This window comes from Barbus barbus (genome assembly GCF_936440315.1).
Source record: "Barbus barbus genome assembly, chromosome: 2".
In the NCBI taxonomy this organism is placed as follows: Eukaryota; Metazoa; Chordata; class Actinopteri; order Cypriniformes; family Cyprinidae; genus Barbus; species Barbus barbus.
Window position 1 is genome coordinate 39,922,069 of NC_136730.1, and position 19,395 is coordinate 39,941,463.

The 19,395-nt window shown below is 37.0% G+C and overlaps 1 protein-coding gene across 3 annotated transcripts in view; it reads left to right on the forward strand.

Annotated features, from left to right (window-relative positions):
• LOC306886502 (ubiquitin carboxyl-terminal hydrolase 47-like) overlaps window positions 1-19,395 on the forward strand; it is a 31,946-nt gene that overhangs the window by 1,101 nt on the left and 11,450 nt on the right. The window contains exons 2-14 of one of the 3 annotated variants that reach the window (XM_079443653.1): window positions 8,963-9,047; window positions 10,354-10,548; window positions 12,204-12,317; window positions 13,552-13,705; window positions 13,793-13,889; window positions 14,290-14,435; window positions 14,553-14,632; window positions 15,676-15,825; window positions 16,979-17,074; window positions 17,159-17,311; window positions 18,364-18,522; window positions 18,618-18,749; window positions 19,224-19,300. In XM_079443653.1, the coding sequence (XP_079299779.1) occupies window positions 9,027-9,047; window positions 10,354-10,548; window positions 12,204-12,317; window positions 13,552-13,705; window positions 13,793-13,889; window positions 14,290-14,435; window positions 14,553-14,632; window positions 15,676-15,825; window positions 16,979-17,074; window positions 17,159-17,311; window positions 18,364-18,522; window positions 18,618-18,749; window positions 19,224-19,300 (1,574 nt within the window). In that variant the 5' untranslated portion in view covers window positions 8,963-9,026. The remainder of the gene's footprint in view (window positions 1-8,962; window positions 9,048-10,353; window positions 10,549-12,203; window positions 12,318-13,551; window positions 13,706-13,792; window positions 13,890-14,289; window positions 14,436-14,552; window positions 14,633-15,675; window positions 15,826-16,978; window positions 17,075-17,158; window positions 17,312-18,363; window positions 18,523-18,617; window positions 18,750-19,223; window positions 19,301-19,395) is intronic. The other 2 variants (XM_079443651.1, XM_079443652.1) reach the window with 2 other exon arrangements.

Genomic DNA, 19,395 nt, shown 5'->3' on the forward strand with positions numbered 1-19,395 from the left:
AGGTATGTTATCACGTTTTAATTAATTTTTAAAGATCGTAACACATGATGTTACGAAAATGCATATTTATTTGACATAATATTTACTTGTTTAGTAAGATTTTACCAGAAAAGATTTTATCATTTTGATCATATGCTAATTTAAACAATTGTGTGTAATTTTAACTATCAGTTTCCTTGGTTTTGTATTTGTTTATGTGATTTGTATTCTTGAAACTCTTGTTTTTTGCCATGAAGAGAGCCTTGGATGCTGATGGCAATAAAAATAAATAACTAGGCTATAACTACATAATATTAACTAAATTAGAAATCATTTTAAAATGGAAAAACACTAGAAAAAGTCTCATACACAATTTTTTTTTTTTTTTTACTTTAGATAGCAGTTTCCTGGTTTTTGAATTTTTCATGACTCAACTGAATTTTTAACAAATTAAAAACATAACTACAAATGAAATGTGGATTCACTGAGCGCCAACAGTTTTTGAGAAAGCATTATTGCGGTATCAATAATAATGGAAAGTCAAACACTATAATGTTCTTCATATACCATTTACTTTCTATGTTTAATATTTATGTTAATAATTTATTAGCCAGAACTGTTCAACAAAAATACCAAACTAATGAAGACAGAGAATGGCTGTCAGAATAAAAGTCTTACTTCTGACACTAAACAGCCAAACAGAAAAACAAACTGGCCCATGCAGAAGAAAAAAATTATATTGGCTGATTTTCCAAAAATCAGCTGATACCATCCTATCATCTGTGCTGATATGATATATACCGGTTAACTACTGTTATAACTTTTTTTTTTTTTGGCTCGTTTTTCTTAGTTCTTAGTTAGTATATGGTTGTTATTCTGGGTGATTTTAAATTCATTGCATCAGGGATTCCAACTAAATTCAGAGCAGGATTAATCTATTCAGACACGTAACAACAATAAAAAAAAGTCATTTGACTTTAGCATGAAATGAATGAGTCTGTTTGATACTATTTGATCTTATAAATTTGTCTGCAGGACTTTCACTGGCTCCACGCCAATTACCACATGAATTTGTCTCAGTCTTTTATAGCGGGATGCGTCACTCCCACGCTCTTCCTCTGGTTTGTGACAACACCTGCTGGAAATCATTGATTAGTCAGAACTAAAGTTTATAGCTTTATTTTATCTCCGGTGCAACCCGATTACCTTCAAAGCACACTGAGCCTTTTCTTTCACGTAGTTGTGGCATTTATCCTGTGCCAGTGCTGAATGATGTGTGCTGATATCACAAAGGTTCTTGGGATCACAGTACACCGCTATTACCATGGCACTGGAGCTGCTTGATTAATCAAGATAAAACCAAAATTGCAACATTGCTTAGTGTGATTATCAAATCACAAAGCTGTGATTTCATTTAAAAAATATATATGCGCTGCGTGTTTCATAGTGAAGCGTGGCACTGTGTTCTTACACGTGAGCAGCTCATTATCCACCGTGTTTTCAGCATCTCAAAGCACCTCGGTTCACAGAAATCTCTGCATGAGATGGGTTTTAAGATGGGTTTTGGAAACCAGCATGCGCCAACCATCTTCACATACTAAAGAGAAGCGCTTGTCAACAAAAGAGAAGCTTCAGGGGCTCCCTGCGGTTTTCCGTCAAATTGAAAGTTTGATGGTGTAATATTTGTAAATGAGGAAAATAAGACACCCTTTAATATTAGTCATTTATAAAATAAAATTGAGTTGTGCTAAATGCCAGCACACTAAGCTCAAGTCTATTGATGCCGAATATTATTTAAAAAAATATTTAGAATGTTCTTGTTTTAATTTAGTAATAATATTAATAATTGTATTATTTTATAGACATTGATAAATAATCACACAATTTTAACCAAATTGTTCACATTTTAAATTTCAACCACAATTTGTAGCAGAAAAATTGCAAAGGGGTTTATGCACAACAAACTTCCATAAGTAAATCACTTCTTTTTCTGGTCTTTTGTATGTGGTTCGTTAAATATGGAGCTCTTTTACTCAAGACATTCGGATATAAAAATTAAATAAAATACAACCACCACCACCATCAACAACAAGAACCCCCAACTAGCTAGATTAGCATCTGTTCATACTGCTGTTAACACTTTCTCCATCAAACGGATGTAAAGAAACCTGTTTTCCTGGCTTGTCAGGTGACATTACCCATTAGTTTTTTTTCCCCAATATCATTCAGGCCTACATGGTACCCTTGAGCAAAGCACTTAACCACACTTTGCTTCAAGAATGACATTCCTGCAGTTCAAATACTGTAAATAACATCAAACTATTCACCAATAACATCAGATTAAGCCCAATTTGTAGCTGCGGTTGCTGAGGCCCCCGAAGTGCAGGCCAGTGATGCTGAGCTCTCTCTCTCTTCATTGTCAAATTGGCTCGTTTTAATCTGCTCAGGATGGGCTTTTAGTAATCAAGACAGTCCAAAGTCAGCGGGCGTTCAGTCAGGACATCTTCTAATGATGTCGCTGTAGCTGTTATTTCACAATCACATTTAATGTTCCTACTTCACTCTCTGCACATATCCCTAAATTTCCAATAGGGCTGCACGATAAATCAAAATGAAATAAAAATCACGATTAGGCAGAAGCTGCGATTGTCATGCGTATCTTTCAGTGAAGCACGGTTCTGTGATCAGTAGTAAATCTCCATCCGAAGGCCAGAGGGCTCTTTTGCTTGGAAACTCCAAATACGCCCCGCAGAAGAAACCCAGGAAATCCCTATAGCCGTAGCTGGATAAACAGAAGATTTAACTGCTTTTATTGATTCATCTTGACTAATAAACACACGACTACGACAATAAATGGTTTATCTTATAATTTTCATTAAAATAAAGTATATTTATAATGAAATGCCTTTATCACTGCTTATAATACTATAAAATATGCTGTGTGCGCCTTATTCTGTGTAAGAAGCCACATCATCTCACAGAAGGATTTATTTCAAACGCTCGACTGATGTTATAAAGTGAGTTTGGAGTAAAGACATGTTATTAAATGTGGTATTTTCACATGCTTTCAGATAGAGCAGCATTTACTACACAGAAGACTGCAAACAGCTGTCATTAGGGATCGGACGGAGATCGGTATCGGCCGATAATCACATTTTATGACTTGATCGGTACTCATACATTTGGCCGATCTCACGTACAGATCGCAATTTGATGACGTCAACGCGTGACGACGTATATGCTGCATGTCATCGCCATTGTGGAAATGCGATGTCGTTTTGGGAAACAAGGAAAAATTTGTTATGTCGTGTATGTTTTGCATGATGATATGATGAATGGATGGTTAGTTTTTAACAGCAGATTCAGTGACCTTAGAGCTGATCTGCGCATCACTGCACACTAGGGCTGCACGATTAACCTTTATCGCATCGATATTGAGGTTTTAACTCCCGCAATAACCTAACCTCAGGAGTCTGAGGTTTTTTCCCCCGCCTCTGACATTTGAGTGACAAACCTATTAGCCAATCAAAATGGTCGAATCTCGCGTTCCTGGCTTGCTGGCCAATTAGAAATGGCAATGGAAACAAGGTTGTATGCAGTGCACCGGCTTTCTGTCAGCAGCAAAGCAGCTAACACACAACGTGTACCTCGAATTGTGCCAATAGAAAAAGCTTGTAACTGCGCAGAAATGGCCGAAGACACTTCTTCGGTGACGGGAGAGGAAGCGGGGGAGCACTTGGTTAACAAGAAGGGTGGTACTTCAGCTGTTTGGACTTATTTTGTATTCGCGAAGAACGACGTGGAGCAAAAGAGTGCTAAATGTAAAATATGTCGACGTGCCGTGGCCAGATCCAGAGGAAACACTACCAATCTATACCAGCATCTTAAAAATCACCACCAACAGCAATATGATGCATGCACATCAAAATGCACGCAAAAATCGAAAATCGCATTGCAATCGCAATATTTGTCAGAAAAACCGTAATTAGGTTTTTTCTCAAAATCGTGCAGCCCTACTGCACACGTCTGCGACACGCAGACTTTACGGCTCCACGGGCACCGGAGCTGATCGCGGCCGCTCTGTTAACATGTATTTATAAAACAAAATGGCCATATTAGCCTACTCAATAGCATTAACAGAGGCTTTACTGGAATGTCACCGTTTCTGTCACTGCAACTTCCCAATCAGGCGCACACAAATGAAATCGTCTGCCTAATGAAAAAATGTAGTTAATATTGCATCATTTATGATTTATTTTATCCACCAGTGACCCTCCCGCAAATAATCAGAATGCATTTTTTTATTACCCGACCCACGGATTTTCCTCAGTCCATGGATAACCGTGATCAAACTACTGTTTTGTTCTATCAGTAGTTTAAATGTTTCGATTTTTTTTTTTATTGGACAGTATTAAACCTTATGAGTTACATCAGACTTCTCCATATTGGTGTTTAAATGTTTGTTTATTTTGTCCCCTCCCTCTCTCTCTCTCTAAATGTTCTTAGCCTACTATTATGCTAGATCAGAAACGTCTTACATCTGGTTTGAGTCGTAGGTTATAGATAGATAAATGAATAGTAACAAAAGCACGTTAATATAGCTTTAGCTAAAAATACGAGGATATAGAGCTGAAAGATATCTACCATAAACGACCCTGAGCGCTTGTTATGTGATCCAATCCGTTGTTTTGAAGCGCTGTTCGCTTAAAACGGTGCTGCTGTTACGGCTCGCGGTCCGAATGGATGCCGGGGTGCGGATGCGGCCAGCCTTTTGAAAATCAGTTATGTAAGTATTTAAGGATAAAAGACTGGAGTTGCTTTTAAAATATTCACAAGTCCTTTTCCTGGAGTTGAGTAAAGTCTGGAGTCATTTCAGGTCAAGTCTGAAGGTTATAAAAATGCGACTCTAGTCCGAGCCCATCTCTGCCTTGGGTTGCATCAGACACATTTTGTTTGCATTTATTTTTGTCTTATATTAAGTGTGATGATATACATAATGTTATGCATAAACACCATTTTAAAGGAATATTAAAATGTTCACTGTATAAGTAGGGCTGGGCAATATGGCCAGAAAAATGATCACAATATTTTTTTCATATCAGTCGATATCGGTAATTTTCACGATAAATGTCAAATCTTTATTTCTTTCAAGTTTAAAGCCAGAATTTTGCACCATTTGCTCATTTTCCTTAACAAAATAAATATCTAAATAAAAAAAATATATTTCTTAGTTTCTGCATGTTCTAATGAGTGATATTGTTTCAAATCAAGAAACAGGTTTGGGTTGCCTGATAATATTAATAATAATAATAAATAATAATAATATCTCTTTTTTGTCTCTTAGAAATGCACATTTGATAGTAGCTTGAGTTAGGATGCAGAGGTAAATTTTTGTTAATTTTTAAAATCAGTAACATCTGTAAAAATTGTACCAACCTCAGTTTTATGTGGTTAAGTTTTTTTTTTTTTAATTAAGCTTATGATCTTCCATAGTAGCATACATTTAAATCATGATAAACACAATTAAAACCACACATATAGCGCCTCAATACCATGGTAAAAATATAACTATATGGTTTTTAGATAGCATATTTGTATGAAAAACAGTAGTCTAAAAACATTCTGTATAAATGCACGCATGCTATAGCTTAATCACAAATACATACACTATAATTATCATTACTCCTGTAATAAAATTCAATGTGAATATCCCACATTTCTGCCACAATACCATGGTGCAGTTAGTGTTACTACAGTAAATCCATGGTAAATTATGGCGATGTGTAGATTGAAAAGCCTTCAGACCATCTCGTTGCACACAGTGTTTCTCCTGTTTGGCTTTGGCTAGTTTAAATCAGTCATTTGTGTTCATCGCTGAATTGAAGCGTTTCACGCTGGATCTCACAGCGCTGTTCAGTGCTCGCGTGACCGAGTAAATGCATCTGATCTAGTGAGCTCACGCCGATATTCATATCTTTTATTGAGGAAAATTATATTGCGATAATTATCGTTATCGAATTATCGCTCAGCCCCATGTATAAGGAATAATTTTTGGGATTATTTCTATAACATCATTACATATGCTATATAAAGTTTGAAGCATCAGCATCGGTATTGGCCGATCACCATGACAAGAAATCGGTACTCTGTATCGGCTGCAAAAATCCTGATCGGAGCATCCCTAGCTGTCATTACTGCGAACGATTTCTTCGATTTCATAATTGCGTTCATTATAGTTCACTTTTCAGTGAACTATGGTTCTGTGTAGTAAATGCTGGTCCATCTGTACTCTGTATCGGCTGCAAAAATCCTGATCGGAGCGTCCCTAGCTGTCATTACTGCGAACGATTTCTTCGATTTCATAATTGCGTTCATTATAGTTCACTTTTCAGTGAACTATGGTTCTGTGTAGTAAATGCTGGTCCATCTGTACTCCGTATCGGCTGCAAAAATCCTGATCGGAGCATCCCTAGCTGTCATTACTGCGAACGATTTCTTCGATTTCATAATTGCGTTCATTATAGTTCACTTTTCAGTGAACTATGGTTCTGTGTAGTAAATGCTGGTCCATCTGAAAGCAGGTGATGGAGATTTACTACTAATCACAGAACTGACTTTACTGACAAAATGCACATGTCAATCACATTCGATTAATCGTGCAGCCCTAATTTCCAACAACTGCCTCTGTTCCGCTGCTACACAAAGGCCAGGCCCAGAGAACATATGCTACCTTTAGATAGGAGAGGAATGTTTAGCATTCTAGCAAACAGGAAGAGAAAACATAAAGCCAGTAAAGTTTCACAATAGCTTTTGAAGTGTCCTGTCTTTCGGGTCCAAATCGGCTTATGCGGAGCTCCTATTATGATGCGTGGTTGTAGGGTCTGCTAGCTGTTTCAAAGGACCACCTGCTAAAAGTAATTAAGCCGTTTGACAGAAGGCTTGAGGGTGACTCATGCCCATCAAGGGTGAGGCACATTTTCGTATTAAGGCCTCACTAGCTGTTTTCAAAATACTTATTTCGTAGGTCTGGTTTATGGGAGGGGTTGGTAAATTTAGTAATCTATTTAAATTTGATTTTCATTCGTATTAACAAGGCAGTTGAGAATTACACTGATTTTACCAAGGTTAAGATGTTCTTGGACACAATGCAAAGTGGGCACGTGTGCATCTACAAACTCCTTAAAAACTCTTAGTAATAATACTCTTGAAGTTATTAAAACCACTCTGAACACCTTATAGCATAGCAGCACAAATTACATTTTTTAAATAAATTCAAATAAAGCTATTATCAGTTGTAATAATGTTTCACCATATTACTGTTTTTACTGTATTTTTATCCAATAAATGCAGCCTTGGTGAGCAGAAGACTGACCCAAAGTTTTGAATGGTAGTGTACATGACTCCAAAACTAGTCTGATGTCAATAATAATACTAACTCCTGAATCCAAAGTGCTGAAGTTGCCCAAATTCCCAGATGAATTAAAAGCTCTGTAGTTTCAGTGTTGTGTTGAGGTGATTTGCTGCCCACGTCACATTCTTTAAAAGGAATGCAGATGTTAACAGGTAAATAAAGGTGGTTTCAGTGGGGTAACATCCGCCTTTACTGTCTGTCACCACTTTGTTCTGAGCTACTATGTAGAATAAAAGTAGGCTGGGTGAATTTCTCTTTAAAGTCAACCTATACAAACAATGCATGGAATTTCCCTGAATAATAATTAGGCGCTTGCTTTGGGCCTTTGATTCAGGTGCTCTGATAATGTTCAAAGGGACTGGAAATGCTAAGTAGGATCTGAGGCCCCACTGGCCCCTCACTCTCTCAGTCTGTCTCTCTCGCTCTGTGTCTCTTTTTCCATCAGCTGGCGTCTGTGTGCCAGGTAGGAATCTTTGTTCACTTCAGCTATTAATGTCATCCACATTGCACCACAAGCTCACCGTTTTTATCATACCCCCACGGGACCAGAACATGAACTAAATTACAACTCTGGTCTGCATCCAACCTGGGAACCTACGCCTGGAAATGTGTTGATCCACCGGGCTGCTTAGTCCCAATGTGTAGCAGTATACATGTAGCTACAGTAGATTTAAAAAATAATGGAAAAGACATTGACGTTTCTATAGTGAATATAAATTGTTCATGTTATGTTCTACTTCAAAATATCAAAAATTTACATGACTACTCAGAATAATAGACTTATTTAACCAATTTTTTGTCCATCAGCCTCAAGGCGCAATAAATATTATGTATTTTAAAATATTAGTACACATATTTACAAGTGTATTAGTTAATTTCAAAGGATAACTGACATAGACATTGAAAACTGCTCCCTCCGGAAATCTCTATTAAAATTTTTCATCATAATAAATGGCTGCAAAAATTATTATTATTTTTTTAATTTGTTTTGTATATTATTTTAATAAGTATTTAATTGGTCAAATTTTGTGGAAACCCTGTTTTATATATATATTGTAATAATATTACATATGATATGTATTTATATACATGCACACATAAAATCTGTAAAATACCCCAGTCTTCTGTTAATATTTTGGGTGAAACTAATCACAAATATTTTTGCGATTTTAGAGTGTTGGTTAAAATGGTATATCAAAAAGAAAATATGAATATGTCATGGATATTTGATATGCACCGTCCATCCCTGCGTCATTGAAAGTCTTCACAGAGATAAAGATCTTGTAGCCCTTTCCTCCTTGTTATAATGAATACCGGCCGCTTGAGTACAGGCCAACCTGTTTCACGTGAGCACCTAACGATATTATCCCTGATAAAAATACCCTGTAATCTGATAATGCCCCCGCTTGTGTTGACATCTGTGTGTCTTTTACAGTGGCATCTTCACATTTTCTCCTCTAGATCTCCATTCTTCCCTTGCGTATTGACCTTTAACAGATATCAGACATCAGCACGGCTCAGATCGTGATGCTCAGCCTTACGCTCGGGGCTGGTTTGACTTCTCTTGAACAGTGTGTTGTTGTTGTTCTGTCATCAGGGTATTTTTTGGAGTTGCAGGCAGAGTATTTTTGAGGAGATGCAGAAGAGGTTCTCACAGGTATCTGTGTTTGTGTGGCATGTGTGTGTGTTTACAGCATGGTAATTCATTTGACACTAACTCTCAAATGAAGACGTCAGGAAAAAATCAGCTGGTTCGAGGAGAAGCTGAGGGCTTGACACTATTACAGGCAGATGGGAATTTGAGGATGTAGTGTAAAAATAATAGGGAAAAAATCTAAAAAAAATTAAATATCTAAATAAAATAAAAATAAATCTAGTTGTTACTGTTTTATCAAAAATATAATATTTTAAATATGTAAAATCTCATAATTTTATATTTTATTTTGATTTTAATCAAACAATTACATTTAAAAATGTAATTGTCTGCAAAGTGGTTAAAGTCAACATGAATCAACGTTACTATTTTACTTTTCTTAGAGATGTAAAATGTTCACAACTAAAAAATGATTTTTGACACTTGATTTTATCCATTGGGAATTAAAAAGTGGGCGTTACATAGCAAATTTTGTAATCATTGGACTGAAGTCACTAATGTCCAAGTTATAAAGGACAATAAAATTTGAATTAGAATTAAAATTAGAAGTTTTATTTCATTTATTTTATAAAAACATATATTTAAAAAGTCATAAAGTAATTAAAAACAATCAATGTTTAAAGTAAAGCACCCTTAATACAGTCTATGCAAGTTATTTTCAGCGCTTTTCCCATCAGAAATATACGTAGAAGTGTTTTGCTTGCATCATTCTCAGTCAGCTCTTTTGGTAACATGATCATTTCTTTAGCAGACGCTCAGACAGCGTATGAAAAGACCATGGCTTTTCTTTGTAAACAACACCTGCAATTAACCAACCACCACCAGTCATGGAGTCCACATTATAGCCTTGACTGCATGCTGTGGCCTCATTTAAACAGTGAAGCCATAACTTTTCTGAGCTAGTTTTGCAGTTACTTTTAACCGAGTGTCGCTATGTTTAATAATATGAATGTTTACTGTTCCTTCAGGTTTGCTCGAGGCACGGTCATGACTTTAGTCTTGTTTACCCTTGATTTGTTCATGGTGGATTGCAGAAATCTAACCTAAGTAGCTTTGTATTATTTGAGTTCAGTGTTGAAGTATGTACACACTTCCTAGTTTGCCATGTCTTCCTGGATGTTACATAACGATCAGATGATTAGACAGTTCTCTGATGGTATTGCATGGCACAAGAAGACTGTTGCACTTTGCTTGTCTATTGCTTTTTTACTGTCATGTCTGATGGAAGTTCTCGGTACTGCAGCTCAGCTTAAACTGATGTGTGTGCTTGGTTAAAGTAAACTCAGCGTATGTGTTTGTGCATTTACAGATTGAAAGTGCAGCGGAGGAGCCGAGAGTGCTGTGTATAGTGCAGGACACCACTAATGCCAAGACCGTCAATGAGAAGCTGACGCTCAACCTGCCCGCCTCCACCACCGTCAACAAACTCTACGAGGATGTGGCTCACAAGGCTGGATATGTGAACGGCACTTTCTGCCTGGCCTGGGCCAGCAATGGCGACATGGTGAGAATCCTTCCATAAAACACACACAGACTCTAGTTCCATTACATGTAATATTTCACCGCAAAATTAAAAGGAAAATACATTTTATTGAGCATAAAGAAAATGTAATGTATGGAATGTTTTCATAATTAATAGAGCCGTAATGTTAACTCCAAAATGCTTTTGAAAGAAGTCTTTAATGCTCACCAAGCCTGCATTTATTTGATCCAAAAAGTAAATATACAACAGTATTATTGTGAAATATTATTAGAAGGTAAAATACCTACATTCTAATTTAGAATACTTTTAAATGTAATTTATTCCTGTCATTCCATCATTACTCCAGTTTTAGTTCAACATGCTCCTTCAAAAATCATTCTAATATGCAGATTTGCTGCTCAAGAAACATTTCTTCTTATTATCAATGCTGAAAAGAGTTCTGCTGCTTAATATTTGTTGAAACTGTAATACATTTTTTCCAGGATTGTTGGATTAATAGAAAGTTCAAAAGAACTGCATTTATTTGAAATTTTGTTACATTATAAATGCCTTCTTGCTGATTAAAAGTAGTGATTTCTTAAAAAAAACACTTACTGAACAGTTTAACAGTAGTATAATACTATGAAAAGGTTTTGGTGTAGGGTTTGCTTTAATGTTTTGCTAGTAAATTTCACAAGTAATTACAAAGTCATTTAAAAAAATGGGAAAATCTGAATTAAATTGTAACATTTTTGAATAGATATGCTGAAATAATCGTTTTTTTGGTGAAACAATAATCTTTGTAGTAATGTAGTAATAATGAATGAATATGCCCTGCTTATGGATTAATTATTCACATATACTGGAGGTTTGTATTGTGTAGTGTACTAGAGGTATGCATGTGTATTTGAAACTTAACCCGACCAGTACTGTCAAATGTAAGACCAAACCCAACCTGAAATTGCTCCCAATAGCTTGTTAGGCTCTGCTTTCTTAAGAATGAAATACACTAAGTGACTTCTAAATGTGCAGACTGTCTGTGACTTTTGGCAACTAGTGTTGACTCATCCAGACTGCAAAACGGGGTAGAAGTCATTAGTGTGTTCCTGCCTTTAATAATTATTTTAATTTTTTATTAATTCCAAACATGAGCGTAATGCACACCTGAAGTTACACAGACACATCAGATTCATGTTTTTACCACACCTCTGCAGTGCTATGATTAGATGGAGCTGTGTCATGGACTCTGCTCCATTCTCCATCTAATTGTGTACTAATCCCAGCGCTGACCCAGCACAGAGCCTGTAGCTGCAGGTAACTCTCAGAGTAGGTCAGTGGATTACGGCCTGTTTCTGCCATTACCCACGCTGCTCTCCCCGCCAGCTGAACATTAGCACGTCCAGACCTGTGGCTAAATTGCTAGTACATGTTGTCCCTCAGGTAGCACAGCCTTTTCTTCCACACTAACTGAATCCTGGGACGAGATGTGGGTTATCTGCAGTACATCAGGTTGATTATTTTCTCTCTGAAGTTTTTTTTTTTGCAGTATTTCTGCATGTTTAGACTTGCTCTTTGTATTGTGTTCCAGACAACATCTTGTCTCACTTTGTCATTTGTTGTTCTGGTTGTTTTTCACTACGTCTCACTCTTCAACCTTGCTTATCCCCCCCACCCCCGTCTTAAATCTGCATCCATAGGCTCCGCTGGACCAGGCCAGTGAGATGTCTCTGGTGTTGTCCGGTTTTGAGGCGGGGAAGAGGAATTTCCTGCAGCTTACAGACAAGGACGGGGAGCAGCCTCAGATCGCTTCAGTGAGTCACTGTATCAGCAATTTAACTGGGTTTAAAAAAACAAAGAAAACAACGAAAAATATATACCATCTATATATTGTTCGTTCAATCTGTTTTTCATTCTGTCTGTTGTTCTGTCTATTGTTTGGTCTGTCTAATGCTCTATCCATCGTTCTGTCTAAATTTTGATCTGTTGTTTCATCATTCGTTCTATCTTCTTTCAATCTTTCATTTGTTCTGTCAATCATTTGTTCATTTGTTCTATCAATCTGTAGTTCTGTCATTCTATCTATAGTTTTATTTGTTTAATGATCTATCTGTCGTTCTATCATTCTATCTATCGTACTATCTATCATTCTATCTATCGTTCTGTCTGTTGTTCTATGCATTGTTCTATAATTCTGTAGTTCTGTTGTTCTATCTTCATAATTCTAATTATTTAATGTTCCATATCGTTCCATCTATAGTTCTAAATTTAGCTCTATCCTTTGATCATCCGTTCTCTTTCAATCTGTGATTCATTAATTTGTTCTATCAATCATTTGTTCATTCCATCTGTTGTTTCTGTCTGTCTATTATCTGTTCTGTCATTTATTGTCTGTTGTTTGTTTGTTTGCTCATTCTATCTGTGTCATTCTATCTATATAGCTCTGTTTATCTAATGACCTGTCTGTCTGTCTATTTATCTGTTTATCTATGTATTTATTGTTGTCTCGTTCTATCGTCTTTATTTATATATCGGACAAAAATGCAAAGAAAGTTCAAAATCTATCTTTTATTCTGTCGTTCTGTCATCCTTGTATTTGAACAAAAGTGCAAAGAAAGCTTCAAGTAGGGGGAACAAATTTGGGCTTGAAATTCGTTTCACATCTTTGTTCCCACTGTTTGATCTGGAATCCAGTTCACATTCATTCATTTAGCAGACATTTTTATCCAAAGCCACTTGTAATTGAGGAATACAACAAGCGATTCATCTTAAAGAGGCTAATTAACATCGGAAGTGCTTGTAACACAAAGTTTCAGACAGGTTGTTACCTTGTGGGTTCCTGACTTATTTATTTTCAGTAAAAATGAAGGATACCACACAATATGAATGCAATATCATAAGAAAAAGAATTTGATATCCTTAATGAAAAACTTGAAATCCTTAATTTGATATCCTTTTGGCATGATATCTTAATTTTGTCAGGCATGGTATAAAACTAGATGGTGAGCATTGCATGTTTAGCATTATTCATGTGCAACTCTCTTACAGGATGAATCTGCCACTGCAGACAGCAGTGGTCTTGATGACAGCTCTCAGGATCGCTTCATTGGACCCTTACCGCGTGATGGTACCGTCGGCTGCAGCAGTGACTACAGCAGCCCCAGTTACTCGTACTCCTCCATACTTAACAAATCAGAGACAGGTAGCTCTCCTTCAACATGCATTGGTCAGGAAGAACATGCCAACTTTGCCACGTAGATTTATTTGTCTTTTAACCTCTGTTTTCAAGGTTATGTTGGTTTGGTCAACCAAGCAATGACCTGTTACCTGAACAGCCTCCTGCAGACCCTGTTCATGACCCCTGAGTTCAGGAATGCACTCTACAAGTGAGTAGTCTGTGTCAAGTTTAGTGGTAAACTAGTTTATGGCCCGGTTTCACAGACAGGGCTTAGACTAAGCCAGGATTAGGCCATAGTTCAATTAGGACATTTTAAATAATTTTTTATAAATGTGCTTAGAAAAAAACATAACTGGTATGCTTTTTGAGACAAAACAAAGGCACTGATATACTTTAACATCAGTCAGTGCAAGTTTCTTTCGGTTGAAACAGCTCAGACTTACATTTTAGTCTGGGACTAGGCTTAAGACTTGTCTGTGAAACCGTGGGTAAATGAAATGGATTTAAGGAACACACCAGCATAAAGCAGAGTTCCTGCAATTGTTGATGCAAAAATTGTTAAATCAGAATTTTGAATTCCAACTGTGTTTTTAATGTTTCTGCACCAGTTGGGAGTTTGAGGACTTGGAGGAGGATCCGGTCAACAGTATCCCGTACCAGCTCCAGAGGCTGTTTGTGCTTCTGCAGACCAGTAAGAAGCGCGCCATCGAGACCACAGACGTGACCCGCAGCTTTGGCTGGGACAGCAGTGAGGGTACGAGGCTTCACTTAATATCCCTTTGGGAAACTTTACCCACATTAATGCTGCTGTGATCAGATAGCAGGAGGAGTCTTGATTACTGTGAAACTCTTTACCTTGTTTGTCTTGCAGCCTGGCAGCAGCACGACGTCCAGGAGCTTTGCAGAGTCATGTTTGATGCACTAGAGCAGAAGTGGAAACAGACTGAGCAGGTATGTGATGCAAGCCCTCATCACAATGCTAATCCATAACCAATGAGATCTCTAGACTAGGACAAAAGACCCAGTGTTGAGTCAAATAAAAACAATTTTAGGCCGTTCCAAGCTTTTTTTCTGTTGTGTAAACAGCAGCTGAGTCTGGACTGGTGGGTTTTACCCCATTCAGTGTGGGTTGGGTCAGGGGCCACGCGCTGAATTCTGCAGATTTTCTACACAGGTTTGCATGTTTCTACACTCAGCTCATTGTTCTCTTCTAAGCTGGGTGCTGTAAGACTTTAAATCTCTGTATTTGTGTCGGTAAGTTGGCAAAACTAGTTGTTGAAATGAAAACATGTCTCAACCTCGGGTTTGAGTTTATAGTGGGGTCCAAAAGTATTAAGGCTCTGACATGCCGGCCAAAGCGATAAGAATTAGCAATGATGAAAGCAGACTCTGTTGTCGCATCACATCGCCTGCATCTGGGCCAAAAAGTTGAACACTGCAGAGACTAAAAGCCAACAGGTAACTGCCCTTCATAAGAGGAAATAACACTCCATTCCACCAGGTGGCAGTATTCTGTATTTGATCAAAACTAAGACTGCAGATATGCAAACTGTAAACGGCTAAACCTCAAAATGATTTTAGTTTTAGGATTTACAAAAAAAAAAAAAAAAATGGAATACATATGCACAAGATTCTCTTTGGTTCATTCTCTAATCATGCTGTAGAACATGATCATCAGATTTTACACAAAGTTGTAGAGCTCATGCAGCTGAACCTCTGCTGTCATTAATGCACGTCACATACCAAAGACATTCATACAAATTCATTTTCCCTTTTTCAACTTATGCGAATAGTATCATCTATAACAGGAAAAAATTGAGCTAATTAGAAAATTGTTTGCAATTTTCTAATTGCATGATTTGTTTTCCTTTTATCAGTCTCACACTGTTGGACTGATTGTAAGTTTCGTTCTGAATGTCTGGGTGTTTACTGAACAGTTTTGTGATTAGTGGTGTATGCAAAGTGTTTTGATGTACTGTCTTTTGTTTTTCCAGGCTGACCTGATCAACCAGCTTTACCAGGGCAAACTGAAGGACTATGTGCGCTGTTTGGAGTGTGGCTATGAGAGCTGGAGGATTGACACGTACTTGGACATCCCTCTTGTCATCAGGCCCTTCGGGGCCAGCCAGGCTTTTGGCAGTGTGGTGCGTCTGGCTGTCATAATGATCTTTTTTTTTGTAGCCATTGCAGTATAGCTGACTAGCAGATGCATAATTAAATTGTAAAGGAATTGAAAATTGTAGTTTTATATGCCAACAGAATTTTCAGTTTGTTGATTTTCTTAATGTTTGAAATGGAAATATGACCATTGCTATATGTTAAGAGCTACTAATGTACATTGGCCTTAAAAAACAAACAAACATCAAGTCCACAGCCAGTCAGAATATATTTATAAATAATTGTCATCCAGAGCGCTGAACAGTGTTATTTTAAATTATTTATACAGTATTATGGTATTTATTTAAATTTTGAATTATATACTTATGTTTTTGTTTTAATATTATATGAGTCTGTTCTTTTTATTAGTTTTTGTTATCAATATTTCTATTCTTTAAATATATTTTTAATTTTTATTTCCCTTTTATAAATTTTGGTACCTAAACTTATTTTATTTCAGTTTGTTGCCAAGGCAGTTTAATCTCACAATTAGTTGTTGTTGTTTTTTTATCAGTATTTCATCTAATATTTAGATTTTATTTTATTTCAGTTAATGAAAACAATGTTTAATAGTTTTAGTTAACGATGACAGCACTGGTACTTTATGTGACCCTGGAGCACAAAACCAGTCTTAAGTCACTGGGGTATATTTGTAGCAATCGACAAAAATACATGGTATGGGTTTTTATGCCAAACATTATTAGGATATTAAGTAAAGATCATGTTCCATGAAGATATTTTGTAAATTTCCTACTGTAAATATATCAAAACTTAATTTTTGATTAGTAATATGCATTAAGAACTTCATTTGGACAACTTTAAAGGTGATTTTCTCAATATTTTGATTTTTTTTGCACCTTTCATGCATCTCAGCCAAATATTGTCCTATCCTAACAAATCATACATCAATGGAAAGCTGCTTTATTCAGCTTTCAGATGATGTATATATCTCAATTTATAAAAATTGACACTTATGACTGGTTTTGTGGTCGAGGGTCACAAATGTCAAATGCAATGTCCAGATGACAATGGAGCAAAAAAACAGCAGTCTTAATCAGTTATTGTTCTTTAGTGGCAACCTCATTGAACTTTTGCTCGACATGTTTGTTCTCATTTGTACACTGATTTTATGTCGAACAGGAAGAAGCCCTGCAAGCCTTCATCCAGCCTGAGACTCTCGACGGTCCCAACCAATACTTCTGTGAGCGCTGCAAAAAGAAATGTGACGCCCGCAAGGTGATTCAGATCACAGACGATGATTATGAATTCCTGCACCACATTTCAGTTTCTCATGCTGTGTTTTTTTTTTTTTTTCTCCAGGGTTTGAGATTCCTCAATTTCCCATACCTGCTGACTCTGCAGCTGAAACGCTTCGACTTTGATTACACCACTATGCACCGCATTAAACTCAATGACCGCATGACCTTCCCAGAAGAGCTGGACATGAGCCCCTTCATCGACGTCGAGGACGAGGTGAGACACAGCTTAATGCTTTCTTTTTTTGAGTGCTCATATCCTTATTGAGTCCATAATTAATGAACTGATGATCTCATCTACCCTCTTTACCCCTATTGTTATTGTACCAGATGTGTCTCGAGTAACCATTTGTGATTAGTTTTCACCAAGGAGATGGTTTCTGATTTTGTGAACAGACCTAAGTGATAACCTGGTTGAAAATGTGCATTTGAATTTTATGAACACTCTGTTGCACCTTTAATAACTTTTAAGGCTTATTTATATAAGCTGTTTTATTGATTATATCATTTAGTTGTAAAGACTGGCTTCTCATAGCATTAGGACATGCAGGACTATGAACACGGATGCGTCATCAAAATACTAGTCATTAGCCACATCACTACCTGTGCTGTCAGCACAATGTCGATTTTAAACCTGTAAAACAAAAAAACAGCTCACAATTAACCAGTTTTCTCCTACAAACAAATGATATAATAGTTTTCTATGATGTGCAACACAAACACCTTTGTTAAATTCTCAGAAAAAGTAGTTCTGTATTTCATGACCCTTTAAAAGTTGGATTGCGTAAGTACAGTACACTCACTAAATAAATCACTACTAATAAACTTGACTTGATCTCAACATTTGGCAACAGAATGATAAGGATAGCAAGTATAATAAGGGTCTCATTTCCTATTATCTAATTCTGTTTAAAAGAATCGTTACAGAAAATTGAATCATGAAGAGACACGCCAGACGTTTTTTTATGATTCCCATCCCTAGTCAAGAACAAACTTGTAGATTAGTGTGATCAGCTTTTGAGTGTTTTATACTGTGACCATTGCATTTTTAAGAATGATTGTCTTTTGCTCTCTGCCATTGTTTTTTGTTTTCGTTGTTTTTGGATACAAGAACATTTCTTGTGTGAATGCCTCTTAATGCACATGTGTAATGGTCTTATTATTCAGTGTTTCCTTAGACCAGTAGGTTACCACTAGTGGATTTTGAAAGTGTGTAGTTTTGAACATCACGCATCATTTTGATGCATTAATTGCATGTTTTGACTGCAGAAATCACCTCAGACAGAGAGCTGCACTGACAGTGGGGCGGAGAATGAAGGAAGCTGCCACAGTGACCAGATGAGCAATGATTTCTCCACGGATGATGCGGTGGACGAGGGCATCTGTCTGGATAACACCAGCAGCGCAGAGCGGGTGCTCAAACCAAAGGTCACCTCATGTCCTCTCTGAACCCTAATGCTGAAGTGCTGTATTGAACTGTGGAAGATGAGAGACAAACATGCTTTTTCTTGTCTCTCTTATAGAGCTCCTTGACCTTTGAACTCTTCTCGGTCATGGTGCATTCTGGGAGTGCTGCAGGTGGGCACTACTACGCCTGCATTAAGTCCTTCAGTGACAGCCAGTGGTACAGCTTCAATGACCAGCACGTCAGCAAGGTCAGCATCAGTCTTAAAGCAATAGTTCACTCAGAAATAAAAATACTGGGTCTCATTCACTAATAATTGTGTTGATTATTCGTATATATGCGTACTGAACCGAAAGACCTGTACCAAAAATTTTCAGTATGAACCCGTGTACCGTTATACCCCTAATATACACACTTTTCACAAAAGAATTCCACCATATTCACAAATTTGTTATCAACCTAATTCTAGTGTTGTAAATGAGCAACCACGTGTCCGAGGTTAGTAATTTACCTAAAACTCACCAAAGTCATCTCTATATGGGTTTTTCGTACAAACTTTCCTTCCCTTTTCGACTGGGTATTATTTAATTTAGTTTGGTCCTTTTTGTAGCTGACAAAATAAATCTATTTTTTGTTTGTACAGAAAGAAAGAAAACTGTACAGGATTGGAGGGTTATAATACAGGGTTGTAATTTGTGTTATCGCCATCATGTGTGCATTCCAGATCACGCAGGATGACATCCGGAAGACATATGGCGGATCCTCAGGGAGCAGAGGCTATTACTCCAGTGCCTTTGCCAGGTGTGTGAAGCCTCCTAGTCGTACATTTGTGATCTCTGAAATGCCAAAGAAGACCTTTGCAAAACATTATAATGTAAAGTATGTCATAATATCCA